The following is a 16242-nucleotide window of genomic DNA, read 5'->3' as shown; positions in this document are numbered from 1 at the left end:
GCAGCTGCCATATTTTGTGTGCCTGCTATGTGCCAGGTACAGCACTAGTCATTTTATATGTTAGGTTGAATTATATGAAACTGCCATTTATAGGTCAAAATCAGCAATTTCGTATAGTTTAAATACAGTATCATCCATTAACTTCAAAGTCCATGAGACAGGAGGTCCGTGTAAGTGGTTAATTGCATCGCTTTTCTATAATTCATCTATTAAACTATTATCTTGGGCAAATCTTGAAGATGATATGGAACTTTTGTTTGGAGATAAAAAGGTCTTTTCCTAAGTTGATACGCTATAAATGACAACTGGAAGATACTGCCTCTCTGTGAAAATGAGTTAGTAAAAACAAAACAAAACAAAACAAAAAAACAACTCAAAGTTTTTTAGTTAGGACTTAATTTGAGCACAGATATCATCAAAAGCTGTCCATAGCCATGGGGTTTCATTTCGAGAAAAGTTCAATTTATTAGTTATACCCACTATTCTGCTCAAAGATAGAATCTTTATTCCAAAATTAGTATTTTTAAAAATAACTAATTTAGAAAAGAGTCTAGAGCAACCCCAAATTACACTAATATCTTGAATCTGTCCATTTGGGTTGGAATTTCTATTTCTTTGGAAATGCCTCATCAAAGGAATCTTTCCCCAAAGAGAACACTGTCCATAAACCAGCCTATTAAGTTTACTCCAAATAATTTTAAGTTCATCTTTTAAGCAGAGATTAGTCCCTAAAGGTTTTTGTTTTTTCTTTTGGCAGCTATTTCCCATTCACTATAGTCTGTGTCTAGAGTTCACATTAGTAAGACATTAATAAAATAGCTTTTAATTATTTTCTAAGTAATTGTATGTCATCTAAAGTTTCATCTAGCAGAAAAGGCAGGTCCTTTTTTTTTTTTTGCATGTTCCATTAAGAGATGGGAAAGTGTTTTCCAATATTTAAATGCCAACATAAGTCTCAGTGAAACATTAAAAGAAAAAATACCTAAATAAAGCTTTTTGGAAAAAAATTAATTAACACAAGAAGAATATGATGATCAACATTCAGCAATCAAGGAGTCTAAACAATAAATATATATATATAAACCTACCAACTCATTGCTTGTAGATGTGAGTCTTAGCTTTTCTTCAATTTCCTTTCCAATTTTCTGAACAGTTACCTGAGTCTGTTTAATCGCACACTGGGCTCTATGAAGCCTAGAAATAAAAGTTAGAGAAAAATTCAAGTGAGTTAACTATAAACTCTCAACACAGAGACATAAATGGAACAAACAAGAGACATTAATGGAACAAAATGAGGACAAACCTTCCAGGATAAAAAGAATTAGTAATGAACTCAAACTGATCATTTCATAATTCCCTAGCATATCTGTAATGAAATAACAGGAATTACAATGTGCCCTTAAAACACCCTTTCAGGGCATCTAGGTGGCTCAGTCAGTTAAACATCCAACTCTTAATTTCAGCTCAGGTCATGATCTCATGGTTCAGGAGATCAAGCCCCAAGTCTGTGCTGTCAGCATGGAGCCCACTTGGGATTCTCTCTCTCCTTCTCTCTCCCCCTCTCTCTCTGTCCCTTCCCCACTTGCGTGCACACGGAGGAATAATACAATAAGTAAAGAAACTTAAAAAAAAAAACACCCTTTCTATGCCTGCCTGCCTCTGATATATTGAGAGTTAAAACGGTGAACTCACAGGAGTCTGGAAGACACTTTAGAGAGAAAATAATCTAGTTGAATCCCATCATGTTAAAAATGTGAAAACTGGGGCGCCTGGGTGGCGCAGTCGGTTAAGCGTCCGACTTCAGCCAGGTCACGATCTCGCGGTCCGTGAGTTCAAGCCCCGCGTCGGGCTCTGGGCTGATGGCTCAGGGCCTGAAGCCTGTTTCCGATTCTGTGTCTCCCTCTCTCTCTGCCCCTCCCCCGTTCATGCTCTGTCTCTCTCTATCCCAAAAATAAATAAACGTTGAAAAAAAAAAAATGTGAAAACTGACGCCCAAGGAAATTAAGTGGATTGCTAAAGTCACCAGGAGAACATCGATGATGACAAACCTGAATATTACTTATGGGTATCCACAAAGAAAAAAAGAATTAACAATAATCCCAGTTAAAAAGACTAATTTAAAGCAGCAGCCACTTTGAAACAAGGAACATTGAAAAAAATCAGAAACTATTTTTCTTTTTTGCTTACATTATGGGTTTGTGTTTTTCTTTGTCTCTTGGTCTTCAAATATAGCTTATATATTTCTTATACACATACATATTAAAAATGGTCAAACTGTATTTTTAGATGACATGATTTTCATATAGAGAATCATTAGAAATCTACAAAACAACTACTAGAGCTAATAAGGTCACAGGATACAAGGTCAACATACAAAAAAATTCAGTGATATTTCTATATATGGGTCAATAGTTTCACAATCTCAACAGGCTTTGGTTCTTTGGAAGAAATTAAGAAGCGTATTGCTACTATAATCTATACAGAAAAACAAAGAATCTAGAAGAGATAAACCAAGATAAACTTAAAAAAAATAAAACTATACAATCAAAACAATATGCTACTGGCATAAGGATCAAAAAATAGATCAATGGAACAGCATAAAGATTATATATAAAGATATAGAGCTACCCATATATGGCCAATTGATTTTGGACAAAGGAATCCAGGCAAATTAACGGAGAAAAGAAATTTTTTAAAACAAATGGTGCTGGAACATTGGACAAACATAGGGGGAAAATTAATTTCATTCCCTACCTCACAGCACATTCAAAAGATTAATTCAAGGAGAGCATAGTAAACATAAAAACTAAAATCATAAACTTGTAGAAGAAACATAGAGAATCTCTCACAACCTTAGAAGAGGTAAAGATTTCATAGATAAGGCATGAAAAGCACTAACCATAAAATTAAAAATAGATAAATTGGACTTCACAATAATAAAAAATGTCTGTTTGTCTAAAGATGCCATTAAGAAATGATAAGCAGTCCACAGAGTGAGAGAAAATACTTGCAAAACATCTATCTGACCAAGGACTGCGTCTGGAGTACATAAAAAACTCTTATAAATCAGTCACAAAGAGACAATCCAGTTAAAAATGGGCAAAAAAGTAAAATGCTTCACAAAAGGTGATACAAGAGCGGCCAAAAAGTACAAGAAAAGGTATTCAACATCTTAGTCATCATAAAAATGCAAATTAAAATCACAACAAGATACATTCCACATCTATTAGAATAGCTAAAATTAAAATGAACATTGGGGCGCCTGGGTGGCTCAGTCGGTTAGGTGTCCAACTTCAGCTCAGGTCATGATCTCACCCTGCACTGGGCTCTGTGCTGACAGCCCATAGCCTGGAGCCTGCTTGGGATTCTGTGTCTCCCTCTCTCTCTGCCCCTTCCCCACTCATGCTCTTTGTATCTTTCTCAAAAATAAATAAACGCTAAAAAAAATTTAAATGACAACATCTATTACTAACAAGGATGTGGAGCAACTGGAACTTGCATCCATTGCTGGCAAAGTGTAAAAGAGTACTATCATTTGGAAAATAGTTTCTAATAAAGTTTAACAGCCATCTAACCTATGGCCCAGTATTTCTACTCCTAAGCATTTACTCAAGAAATATAAAAACGTATGTCTACACAATGATTTGTATAAGAATATTCATAGAAAACAATGCAAATGTCCATCAAACAGGAGAATCAATTAACAAATTGAGGTATAATCATGAAATTCCACTCATCAATAAAAAGGAACACACCATTGATATATACACAACAATATGAATGAATGTCAACAACAATGATGTTGAGTGAAAAAGCCAGTAACAAAAAGTATACTGTATGACTCCATTTATACATAGTTCAAGAACAGGTAAAAGCAATCCATAGTGACAGAAATCAAGAGTCGCTGGTTGTCCATGTGGGGTGGAATTGACTGGTAGAGAACGGGGGTGGGGGTGGGGCAAAGTAACTTTCTGAGGTGATGGAAATATCCTATATATCTTTACTGGGATGAGGGTACACAGTTATACACGGAATTTAAACTTAAGATCTACACATTTTACTGTATGCAAGTTTTACCTCAGTTTTTAAAAATTACTCAACAATCCCAATCTGAAAGATATCCTATATACAAGGTTAATTTCATTAGGGATTTGATGGCATCAATACCTCTGCCAACATTATGATGATGATGACACTATGCACTAAAAATATTCATGACGTATTTTGCACTTTCAGAAACTGCCTGACAGTTATTGAGGATTTCTTAGATCATCTAAAGGAGCAACTCTTATTAGTGCTAGGTTGCTAATAAGATCGGTTATACAAGCAACTTCCTCAAAGCTCCTCCAATAGAGGTTATATTCCATCCTATTGCCTCTTGCTCTGGGAGTGTATGTGTATACACTCTTCTGATAGTAATACTCTCTTACAAAGTTTGCTCTAAAGAAATTTAAAAGCAAGGAAAGGCCCCTTGTAATGCGGTCCCAGCAAACATCTGCAGCATTATTTCCTGATATTCCTTACCTTGCGAGCTCAGTTCCAACAAAACCAAACCACCGACAATTCCCTAAACACACCACACCATTTCTTGTTTGTAACTTTGAGTGAGCTGACCTATCCGCCTGTAAGTCTTCCCTACCTCTTAACAGATAAGGAAAGTCTTGAGTCCATTAAAGAGGCAGCTCAAACACAACCTCTTCTTCAAAGACCTTTCTGAACTATTCCAGACAGGTACAGGCACTCCTTTCTATAGAAATCTGCAGCATCATGTATATAAATACCACTAACAAAGATTACAGAACTATATTTTATAGCAACTGTTTATTTCCTTATTAGATCTTTCGGGGCGGGGGGGACCTCTCATTTTCAAATACATTCCCAGTGCTTAGCACAGGATGTGGCACAAAGGAGGCACTCAGTATATATTTGCGAACTGAACGGCAACTAACTCCTGAATATAAAAGCTCAGTCCTAAGATGTGATTATTTTTTACTGATATCAGTGGGGGATTGAGATATTAAGGAGATAGTTTTCTGTATTTAAAATTTTTAAATATTATATTCAAAACAAAAATCAAATAAAGACCACTCACTTAGGTAAGGAAATGTGCAATTTTTACTAAAAATGTTATCAGAATTCTGATAATAATAGGCATTATCAATTCAGAGCAGAAATCAACAAAATAGCCTGTTACTTTAAAAGGGGGAAAACGCTGCCTGAAACTCACTGGTACTATGCAAACAACCTTGTCAAATGGTAAAGACTTTAAAAATAAAAATGATTCATGACCATAATTAATGTATGACTTCAACTATTTGGCTCTCACTGCCCCAGACGCTTTCTGATCTTACCTTAGGGGCTTAAAACATACAGACAGAGTCACATTTCCTCCAATCTTCAGTGTTATCCAAATAGACTTTCAGAGCCCCTGCTACATCAAGACAGAGCTAATAATGTCCCCCTTTCAAATCCAACAGAAGAACAAAAGTTTGATGTGTTTAGGCTTTTAAACATAATGTGGGGCATCCTGATTCCCCTGGGGGTGAGGAGATGAAGGACTGACAAGAAAAGAAACAACTGCTTTACTTCCAAACCAGCTAGCCAGTTTCAGAGGAATGCATCTTGATTTTGCAAACTATGAAATAATACTATAAAGACCGAAATACATATCATCTGGTCATCTGGTGACAGGTCAATACCAACACTAATACTGCCAAGCTGAAATAAATTCATTATCACAGGTATGAGGAGGAGGGACTAAGTAACTATCTGATAGGTATTCTAGTTAGAGCAAATAAATGCATCCCTATTAATATGCTTTGAGATAACAGTAAGATTGAAACTGGGCTTTAAAATAATGTTTTGGGGTTAGATAGTGTTGTGAATGTAAAAATCTACTGAATGAAAGGCATTATAACAAATAAATAATAAATACCGAGACCACAACAACCAAAATATTAACAATCAATTTCAGTAAAGGAGAAGTTAGGAGACCATTTTTGTTTACTTAGTGCTGATCATATCACATCTGAAATGCTGCATTCCATTTTAAGGTGAAGAAGGACCAATTAGAACACCTAGAAAGGCAGCATAGTTCCCTGTGGCCTGCATGAAGAGACACAAAGGGCAAAGGAAATATAAGAAAACACAGGAATCTATTGAGAGACACAGACATTATCGTTGATGGCTTTGCATTCCATATGAAAGAGCGCCGATTATTTTTCTGAGGGTAGTGGGAAACAAAGTTTTAAGCTGGAAAAGATTTAATTACATTTGCACTTTAGAAAGATCTTTCTTCCTGTAATAAGGTAAATGGGACACAGAAACAAGGCTGGAAACAGGAAGGCTAGTGTGTGGTTATTACAGCCTTCCTAGGAAAAGTTTAGGCATCTTTCTAAATTAAAATAGTAACAGGAGGGATAGTGTAGACGTGAAAAGTGAGAAAGAAGGAGTAATAAAAAATGATGCCTGAAAACAAATTACCAACATCAAGAATACCAGCAAAGACATCACTAGATCTTACAGACATTCAAAGGAGAATTAATGGAAATTATGAGCAATATGCCAATAAATATGAAAACTTAGATGACGTAGTCAAATTGCTTTAAAAAAATCACAAGTTTACAAAACAAATAAATTAGAAAAACTGAATTGCCATTATCAATTAAATAAACTAAGCTTGTAATTAAAACCACTCTCAAGTAGAAAGCTCTAGGTTCAGATGGCTTCACTGGGGTTATACAATGGGTTTTGTTTTGTTTTGTTTTGTTTTGTTTTTTTGTTTTGCTTTGCTTTGCTTTGTTTTTTGGAGACAGAGAGAGCGGGAGAGCGAGCGAATCCCAAGCAGGCTCCACATGCAGTGCAGAGCCCAATGTGGGGCTTGAATTCATGAACCATGAGATCATGACTTGAGCCAAAACCAAGAGTCGGATGCTTACCCGACTGAGCTACCCAGGCACCCCCAGCCCCTCCGTGCTATACTAGTTTTAACAAAATCTTTCAAAGAAGAAGAAACACTTTTCAATTTATTTTATGAGGCCAGTATAACCCTCATACCAAAACATGACAAGAAGATGACAAGAAGAGAAAATTACAGACAAAACTCACACATGAACATAACTGAAAAAATCATTAACAAAAAGTTAGCAAATCCACTCTAGCAATGTATGAAAAGGGTAAGACACATCTTGATCGTATAGGTTTATCTGAAGAGTACAAGGTTAGTTTACCATTTGAAAACCAACAGTGACAAAAATAATGAAGAAAAATCATATGGCTATCTCAGAAGATGCCGCCCAAAAAGCACTCGATACAATTCAATACCTGTTAATGATTAAAAACAAAAAAAACCTTCAACAAACTAAGGAAAAAAGAGAGTTTCCTCTGGTGAAGAATTTATTTAAAAAATCTACAGCTAATGCAAAAATGGAACTTACACAAAAAACATCTAAGCTAATGTTATACTTAAGAACAGGACCAAGGAGAGATACCCGCTTTTCACCACTCTAATTCAACACTGTAATCAAGGTCCAAACCATTGCAATAAGGCAATTTAAAAAAATCATAAATCTAGGAAAGGAAGAAGCAAAAACGTCTCTTCATGGATGCAATAATTGTACACATATAAAAAGCCAAAGAATCTGTAATTAAACTGATAATTTTAGCAAGATTGCAAGATTCCAGATTAATATACAAAAATTTAATGGTATTTTTAATATCATTATCAACAAATAACTAGGTAAGTCTAATGGAAGATGTGAAAGACCTGTGCACTGAAAACTGTAAAACACTCCTGAGAAAAACACCTAACTAATGGAGACATATAACAATCACACGGGTTACAAGACTCAGTATTGTTAGTCTCCCCTAAATTAATCTATAGAGTCAACAATGCAATCCCAACCAAAGCCTTGCAGTCTTTTTTTTTTTTTTTCAACTGACAAGGTGATTTTAAAATTGATACAAAAATATAAAAATCCTAGGATAGTCAAGAAAGTGTTGAAAAAAGAAACAAAGTTGGAGCTTACACTACCAGATTTTATGACCTCTCACAAAGCTCTAGTTTATAAAGCAGTAGTATTGTAGAAGTCTAAACAAACAGATCAATGAACTAGAATTCAGATTACAGAAATTGACCCATTATATAAAAATCAATTTACTTTTTTTTTAGATGATGATCAGCATTTTTCTTTATTTTTTAATTTTTTTTAACGTTTTTTTTTTTTTATTTTTTATTTTTGAGACAGGGAGAGACAGAGCATGAACGGGGGAGGGTCAGAGAGAGAGGGAGACACAGAATCGGAAACAGGCTCCAGGCTCCGAGCCATCAGCCCAGAGCCCGACACGGGGCTCGAACTCACGGACCGCGAGATCGTGACCTGGCTGAAGTCGGACGCTTAACCGACTGAGCCACCCAGGCGCCCCTATTTTTTAATTTTTTAATGTTTATTTATTTTTGAGAGAGACAGAGACAGAATGCGAGTGGGTTGGGGCAGAGAGAGAGGGAGGCACAGAATCTGAAGCAGGCTCCAGGCTCCTAGCTGTCAGCACAGAGTCTGACGCGGGGCTCGAATTCACAAGCTGTGAGATCATGACCTGAGCTGAAGTCGGAGGCTCAACCGACTGAGCCCCCCAGGTGCCCCAGCATTTTTATCAATTTACTTTTTGATTAGGGAAAGACAAGCTGTGTCAACAAATGACACTGAAATAATTGGATAGCGACACGGAAAAACTAAACCTCAATCTCTACCTCACATCATACACAAAAGTGAAATTGATATAGAGCAAAGACTAAATGTAAAACCTCAAACTATAAAGATTCTAGAATAACATGTAGAAAAATATATTCATGACCTTGGTTTAGGCAAAGATTTCCTAAACAGGAAACAAAAGGCACCATCCATAAAATAAAAACCTAATATATTTTAGCAAAATTTGAAACTTCTACTCTTTACCAGGCATTATTGAGAAAATGAAAAATCAAGACACAGAGTAGTAAAAAAAATGCTCAATAGATAGATACATAGATATAAACATAGATATAGATACAAACATACAGATATAGTTTGACCAAGGACTTGTATCCATAATACACAAAAAATTCCTACAAATCAACAATAAACAAACAACCCAATAAATATTATCAAAATATTTGAACAAACACTTCACAAAGGATGTAAGAATGGCCAACAAACATGAAATGGTGTTTCACTAGTCATCACGGAATTAAAAATTAAAATTAAAATCGGGGTGCCTGGGTGGCTCAGTTGGTTGGGCATCTGACTCTTGATTTTGGCTCAGGTCACGTACCTAGGTCATGGGATCGAGTGCCACATCAGGCTCTGCACTGAGCATGGGACCTGCTTGGGATATTCCCTCTCTCTCTCTCTGTCTCTCTCTCTCTGTCTCTCTCTCTCTCTCTTTCTCCCCCTTCTGTTTGCACTCTCTCTCTAAATTAAAATAAAATTTAAATAAAAAACTGATATGCCAGTAGAAGCCCACTATAATGGCTAGAATGTACAAAACTGATGATACCAAATGATGGCAAGGAGTAGAAAAGCTGGGAGTTTCAAACATTTCTAGTAGGACTGTAAAACTGTATAACTGCCTTGGAGAACTGGCAATTTCTAATCAATTAAATACACACCTAGTATATGAGAAGGTAACCCCACTCCCAGATACACTGTAAGACGTTTGTTTTCTTTTTTAAATTTTTTTAATGTTTATTTATTTTTGAGAGAAAAAGTGTGTGAGTGAGTGAGTGAGTGAGCAGGGGGAGTGGCAGAGAGGGAGACACAGAATCAGAAGCAGGCACCAGGCTCGGAGCTGTCAGCACAGGCCTGACGGGTTTAAACTCAAGGACCACGAGATCATGACCTAAGCCGAAGTTGGATGCCCAACCGACTGAGCGACCCAGGCGTCCCAACATTGTAAGACTTTTGTAAGGATATTTCTTAGCAGCTTTATTCAGAACAGCCAAAAAGTAGAAACAACTCAAATGTTCATCAACAAGATAATGCATAAGTAAGTTGTGGTAATATGCACAGAAATACCACTCAGCAGTAAAATAAACTGCTGATCTATACAACAATATGGATAAATTTCAGGAATTGTATGTTGAATAAAAAAAGTCAGAAACCAAAGAGTACACCATATGATTCCATTTAAAAGAAGTTTAAGAACAGGAAAAGCTAATAATGAAGAGGCAATAAGAAAAGGGTTTAACTCAGCCAGTGGTGGGAGTGAATGTGTAAGAACGATTGGCAAAGGGGTATAAAGGAACTTTCTGGACAAGAAAATATACTCTATAACATGACTGAATGATGACAACGTGGGTGTGTACATTTGTCAAAACTCATCAGACTGTACGCTTAAATTCTCTGCATTTTATTGTATATAGATTATACCGCAAAGGAAAAAGTAAAAAAAATGATAGTTGGTATACGGCTTGGGGAATCAGGAAATGGTGATGTTATTTATTGAGATGGGGAATACAGAATGAGCAGTTTGAAAGAAATTCTACTTTCTTTGAGGTGCCTGTGCAATATCCAAGAGGAGGTGTTGAATATTACTTGAATATAAGGATCTGGAGCTTAGGAGACAGATCTTGGCCACAGACAAAAATGTGGCAATCATTAGCACACAGATGGTTATTAACGCTATGAGAGTGAATGAGATCATTCTGGAAGACTGTGAGAATGAAAGAGAACAGAGCCTAGAACAGAATCCCGAGGAACATCAATCTTTAAGGGATTAGAAAAAATAAATAAAAAGCTGCAAAAAATTCTGACCCAGAATATCTAGATAAATAGGACAGCTGGGAGAGTTGGTGTTACAACAGTCAAAGGAACAGAACACCTCGGGGAAGACTGATCACTATCATAACATCAAGTAACCTAAGGCTTAGATGGCATCTACAGATTTAGCCAACAAGGACTTGATTAAAGCCATTTCAACTCTGTTCACCTTTCTCCAAGTCCTCTGTCACCATCAACCTTCATCTAGCTAATACCCTCCTGACTGGTTTTTCAGTTTCTACTCTTGTTCTTCTCAATTCCACTCTCTCCTTTGTACCAAAGGTAACCCTGTCATTTGGTCAGTAGTCATTGCAGTTTATCTGCCCAAACAGTCTCCAGAATGCTTGCTTGCCTTATAGAGCTATACCCACAGCTTGATCTCACATACATCGTTATGCGTGTTGCAACCTGCCAACATCTTCCGAGTGAAAGAGGACAAACAGGATACAGAGACTGAAGACTTTGCTCCAACCAGCAACAGGGTCCATCCAGCACTCCACTTACTTCTCACAGACTAACAGAGATAAACCAGTTCATGTTTACACTGCAATTACAGAGGCTCTGATGCATACCCACGATTATATTCCCTTAGAGACAACTAGAAATATTACAATCTACAAACCTGTAACTTAAAAGATTAGTGCTATCTAATGCAGCTATACCTACCTAACCACTTTTCTTTTCTTCATCTCTACAGACACAAATGTTTTAGATATCCTAGGCTAACAGCTAAAGGTTGATTGTCTACAGAATTCCTATCATTATGTAATACACCTGAAGACAGTTAGCATATACGTGCTTCTAATCATGTTTATAGCACCTTCCATTGATGATAAAGTGCATTTCTGGTGACTGGTAAGGCTGTGACCTGTAATTTTTTCCACACTCAATACAATTTCAAAACTTCTTCTTTTTAGAATTCTAGTCAAAGAAATCTAGACACCATGATGGTCATGAATCACCACAGAGCTCTGGAAGTGTTAACTGGCAGCGAAATCACATTACACTAGTACTTGCTTTTCTGCTGCCTCACCTCTCTATTCGGTATCTAAATCTATTGATTCTTCCCCAATGTTCTTATCGCCGTTATGTCCTTTTCATTATTCCCACTATAGGCACCCCAGTTCGGCATTAAAAAAAAAAAGGCCTCCCTCCCTCTTTCCAATCTCTGCCCTCCTTAATCCATTTGGGACACTGCCATGGGAATACTCTTCCCAAAACACTTTTCAGTAGTGTACTATAAAAAATCAAGGGGCGCCTGGGTGGCGCAGTCGGTTAGGCGTCCGACTTCAGCCAGGTCACGATCTCGCGGTCCGTGAGTTCGAGCTCCGCGTCAGGCTCTGGGCTGATGGCTCGGAGCCTGGAGCCTGTTTCCGATTCTGTGTCTCCCTCTCTCTCTGCCCCTCCCCCATTCATGCTCTGTCTCTCTCTGTCCCAAAAATAAATAAACGTTGAAAAAAAAAATTAAAAAAAAAAATAAATAAAAAATCAAAACAATGAAATGGGGTCCAGGAGACCTTCCAACTCTTTAGCGTCTCAGTAACTAAAATGGGCATGCGTGGGTGGCACCCCAGCTCTTGATTTTGGCTCATGATTTCACAGTGTGTGAGATCAAGCCCTGTGTCAGGCTCTGCACTGAGAGCACAGAGCCTACTGGGGATTCTCTCTGTCCCTCTCCGACTCTCATGCACACATGTATGTTCTCTCTCCCCCCCCCCCCAATAAATAAATGAACATTAAAAAATGATAATACCAAGGATGACTACAGGCAAATTAGAGCTCTTTACACAGAAAAACCAGGACCATATGTAAAACCAAGTGATCACAAATTCTGAAATTCTATGATTAGATGTTACTCTTTGCTTGATACTATGGAATGTATAAACGTAGCTATTTATATACAGATTAAAACTCAATTGTTTTGGCCTAGAAATTCAAAGTCAAATAAAATCTAGTTCAGGCACAATAATATTAATATTTCTTACAACCCTGGGGGCCAAAATGAGTGTCTGGCACATAGTATATATTTCATAAATAACTGAACAAACATTTATTTAGTGCTTACTATGTGGCAGGCACTGGGCTAAAAACCTGAAATGTAATATTCTATTTAACCATCATAACAATCCATAAACTACATACATTGTCACTCTACACGTGAGAAGCTAGTAAGAGCCAGAATCAGAATTCAAAACCAGGTCTGTCTAACTCCAAAGCCCAGGGGTCTTCACTGCTACCGACCTTCTACCCATAAACCTATCATTCCTAAGCTAGTCTTGCCATCAGCTCCCCATCACACCTCAATATCAGTAATACTTTACATGTTAAATAAATTTTTAGTTTCCAAAGTCCTTTTTTTCTCAGATACATTGGTTTGGTTGAAACTGACAAATACACAGGTCCCAGTTTAGTGCTCCTACCACACGAGGTTGTTGTGTGTTCTTTCTATCATTCTACTCACAATGGTCCTCATACCTGATCTAAATCTGCTGCTGCTTTCTACCTTTGTGGTAGGCAGAATTCTAAGATGCCCCCCAAGATTCCTGCCTCCTTGTATCCCTTTGCATGTTAGCAGGCCTTGTGAATATGATAGAATATCAGTCCTGAGATTATGCTACTTTATAAGGTGAAGGTATTTGGAGGATATAATTAAAGTCCTAAATCCACTGACTTTGAGTTAATCAGAAAGGAGATAACCTGGTGCTACAGACTGAATTGTGTCCCTGTAAAATTTTTTTTTTTTCAACGTTTTTTTCATTTATTTATGGGACAGACAGAGACAGAGCATGAACGGGGGAGGGGCAGAGAGAGAGGGAGACACAGAATCGGAAACAGGCTCCAGGCTCTGAGCCATCAGCCCAGAGCCTGACGCGGGGCTCGAACTCACGGACCGTGAGATCGTGACCTGGCTAAAGTCGGACGCTTAACCGACTGCGCCACCCAGGCGCCCCTGTCCCTGTAAAATTTATATGTTGAAGCCCTAACCCCAAAAGTGACAGTATATGGAGATTGGACTTTTAGGAGTAATTAAGGTTAACAGTGAGGTCATAAGGGTGAGATCCAAATCTGATGGGATTAATAGCTTTACAAGAAGATAAAGAGATATCTCTCTCTCTCTCTCCCTCTTCCCCGTACAAACAGACCCCGAAATTCCTCTAGAAGAGGAAAAACTCAAGTAAAAGCCCAGGAATATTTAATAGTTAATATCTGGTAAGGCTATACCCTTATCTGAGTTGTGGTCTTCTTAACTCTGGAAGCATGGCTCTATCTAGAGTTCACATCATGTTGTAATAATCTATTTACTGCCTTTCCCTCCACCACTGGATTCCATATGCCTTGAAAACACAGAACTATATCTTATTAGTGTTTGTTGCTCTTCATATGAGTCTTCACAGTACCTGGTACAGACCTTCAATACCTATTATTTTTCTTCTTTCCCTCAGTAATAAGGAGGAGCCCCATAGCACAGGACACTTAAACCCTCAAAGCACAGGAGACACTCAATAAATAACAGAAAACTATTTTAAGATTTCTTCTGATTCTGTTTTCCTTAGATTGTATGAAATGTTGACTGACAAATTTACTCATGTTTTCTTTCATGTGTATCAAGCATAGAAAAATTCCTGGAAAACTACCTTGAGAACATTTCTTTAAAGTCTGTAAACCACATAATACTAGAATACAAATTTCTGATTGTCAAATTCCTCTTAAAGAGTGGTTTTTATAAAGGTACAAAGGAATTCAAATATGTCTGCCTGGAACAAAGAAGGTCTATCGTTTCTCATTCTAGATACTAAACGTCTATCAACATAGTCCCAATTTTTCCGGCAATCACGTTCCACTGATTATTAACATTGACTTGATTACTGATTAAAAGTTTTGCATCTTTTTTTGCTCAGGCTGTGCCCATATGTCATGCCTTCTTCTTCTCATACAGTTGGTTTTGGGACTCAAGTACAGTATAAGGCTATATCTCTACCCCAACTAAATTTCATCTTGAAATTTAAGATGGGCTGAATATATATTCTACCTTCCAGTCCCTAGAGATCTTCTTATATACTGATTCTGTTACACAAAGTAATTACTATTTCTATAAGCTCCATATTACCATTGCATTGGCTTTCTAAGTTTTTTTTTTTTTTAACTTTGCATATGTTTTCTATACCTCTGTTCAAATGCTTAGATTGTAATATCCTTAAGGGAAGAACCATTCACCATTGTATCCCCAGCATACTGCACAGTTTCCAACATATAGTATTCAGTGAACATCAGGCAAGTAAATTACTGAATGAATGGACATGCTGAACAAGACTAGATAAAAAACAGAGCCCTATGTCATGACATTAGAAATTTCCCTCTAGGGACGCCTGGATGGCTCAGTCAGTTAAGTGTCTGACGTCGGCTCAGGTCATGATCTCGCAGTCTGTGAGTTCAAGCCCTGTGTCGGGCTCTGTGCTGACAGCTCAGAGCCTGGAGCCTGCTTCGGATTCTGTGTCTCCCATTCTCTCTCTCTCTTTCAAAAATAAACACACACACACACACACACACACACACACACACACACACACACTTGACACAAATGCTTAGAGCAGCATTGTTCATAGTAGCAAAAAATTAAAATAAAATTAAAAAAAAATTTCCCTCTAGACTGATAGTAAGTCATTAAGCAGTTACAAATCTTCCTATTTTTAATATCATCTAGCTTATACTTCTTCATTTTGGTCCTAAAGGTTTCATTACCTAACTGTCACACACCTTATTAGAGTTACTGCCTGGATCTACAAATCTAATTACCTTTCCAAAATGGAGACATTAGTCTGAGACAACTTGTTCTTGTGAATGGTTCACTAAAGGAGAAGGGATTTAAGCTTCTGTTTAAAGGAAAGGTAGGTAGGACAACTGTATACAAGAGAACAGCCAGTTAGGGCCGTGGAATAACTTCTCAAAATCCTTAAAGGAGCAGAGTGCACTGTATGCTCAGAACAGGAAGTGGGTGGTATGCTAAAGCAAAGAGAGCATGAGGGCAGTGTCATGAAAGGCAGTCTAGGAAGGGTGATCAGAGCCAAGTTACCGTGGACTTTAAATGCCTGAGAAATCTTTTGCATTTCCACAGCACCTACAGCAGTCTTGGACACATGGGAATCACTCAAATACTTGTTGATGGGTTTATTAAATATGATAGTTTCCCAAAAGACCAGAAATCTACCCTAAAGCCTGCTTCTACATTCCTCCGTCTAGACCATACACATAGTTGAGAAGAACACACAGTCTCACAGCAATGGCATCAAATAAGAGAGAACACTATTACTACTTATGAAATTAACACTCTCATGGAAAAGTAAATGGTAGCATCGTGGGTGGGAAAGTTCTACCGAGGAAAGTTAGGTGGTGTGAAAGCATGTGATAATGAGTGTGTCAGGTCTAACTAAGATGTGCTCTCAAAAAC

The 16242-nt window shown here is 37.4% G+C and overlaps 1 protein-coding gene across 1 annotated transcript in view; it reads right to left on the bottom strand.

Annotated features, from left to right (window-relative positions):
- Nucleotides 1-16242, bottom strand: part of UVRAG (UV radiation resistance associated) — a 299395-nt gene that overhangs the window by 166615 nt on the left and 116538 nt on the right. Inside the window, exon 7 of the mRNA XM_086678352.1 lies at nt 1089-1194. Coding sequence (XP_086534478.1) covers nt 1089-1194 — 106 coding nt within the window. The remainder of the gene's footprint in view (nt 1-1088; nt 1195-16242) is intronic.

Source organism: Puma concolor, chromosome D1 (genome assembly GCF_028749965.1).
Source record: "Puma concolor isolate L17-30 chromosome D1, mPumCon1.1.hap2, whole genome shotgun sequence".
Taxonomy (NCBI): Eukaryota; Metazoa; Chordata; class Mammalia; order Carnivora; family Felidae; genus Puma; species Puma concolor.
Note: the sequence above shows the minus strand (reverse complement) of the source record. Positions and strands in the feature narration are given on the sequence as shown.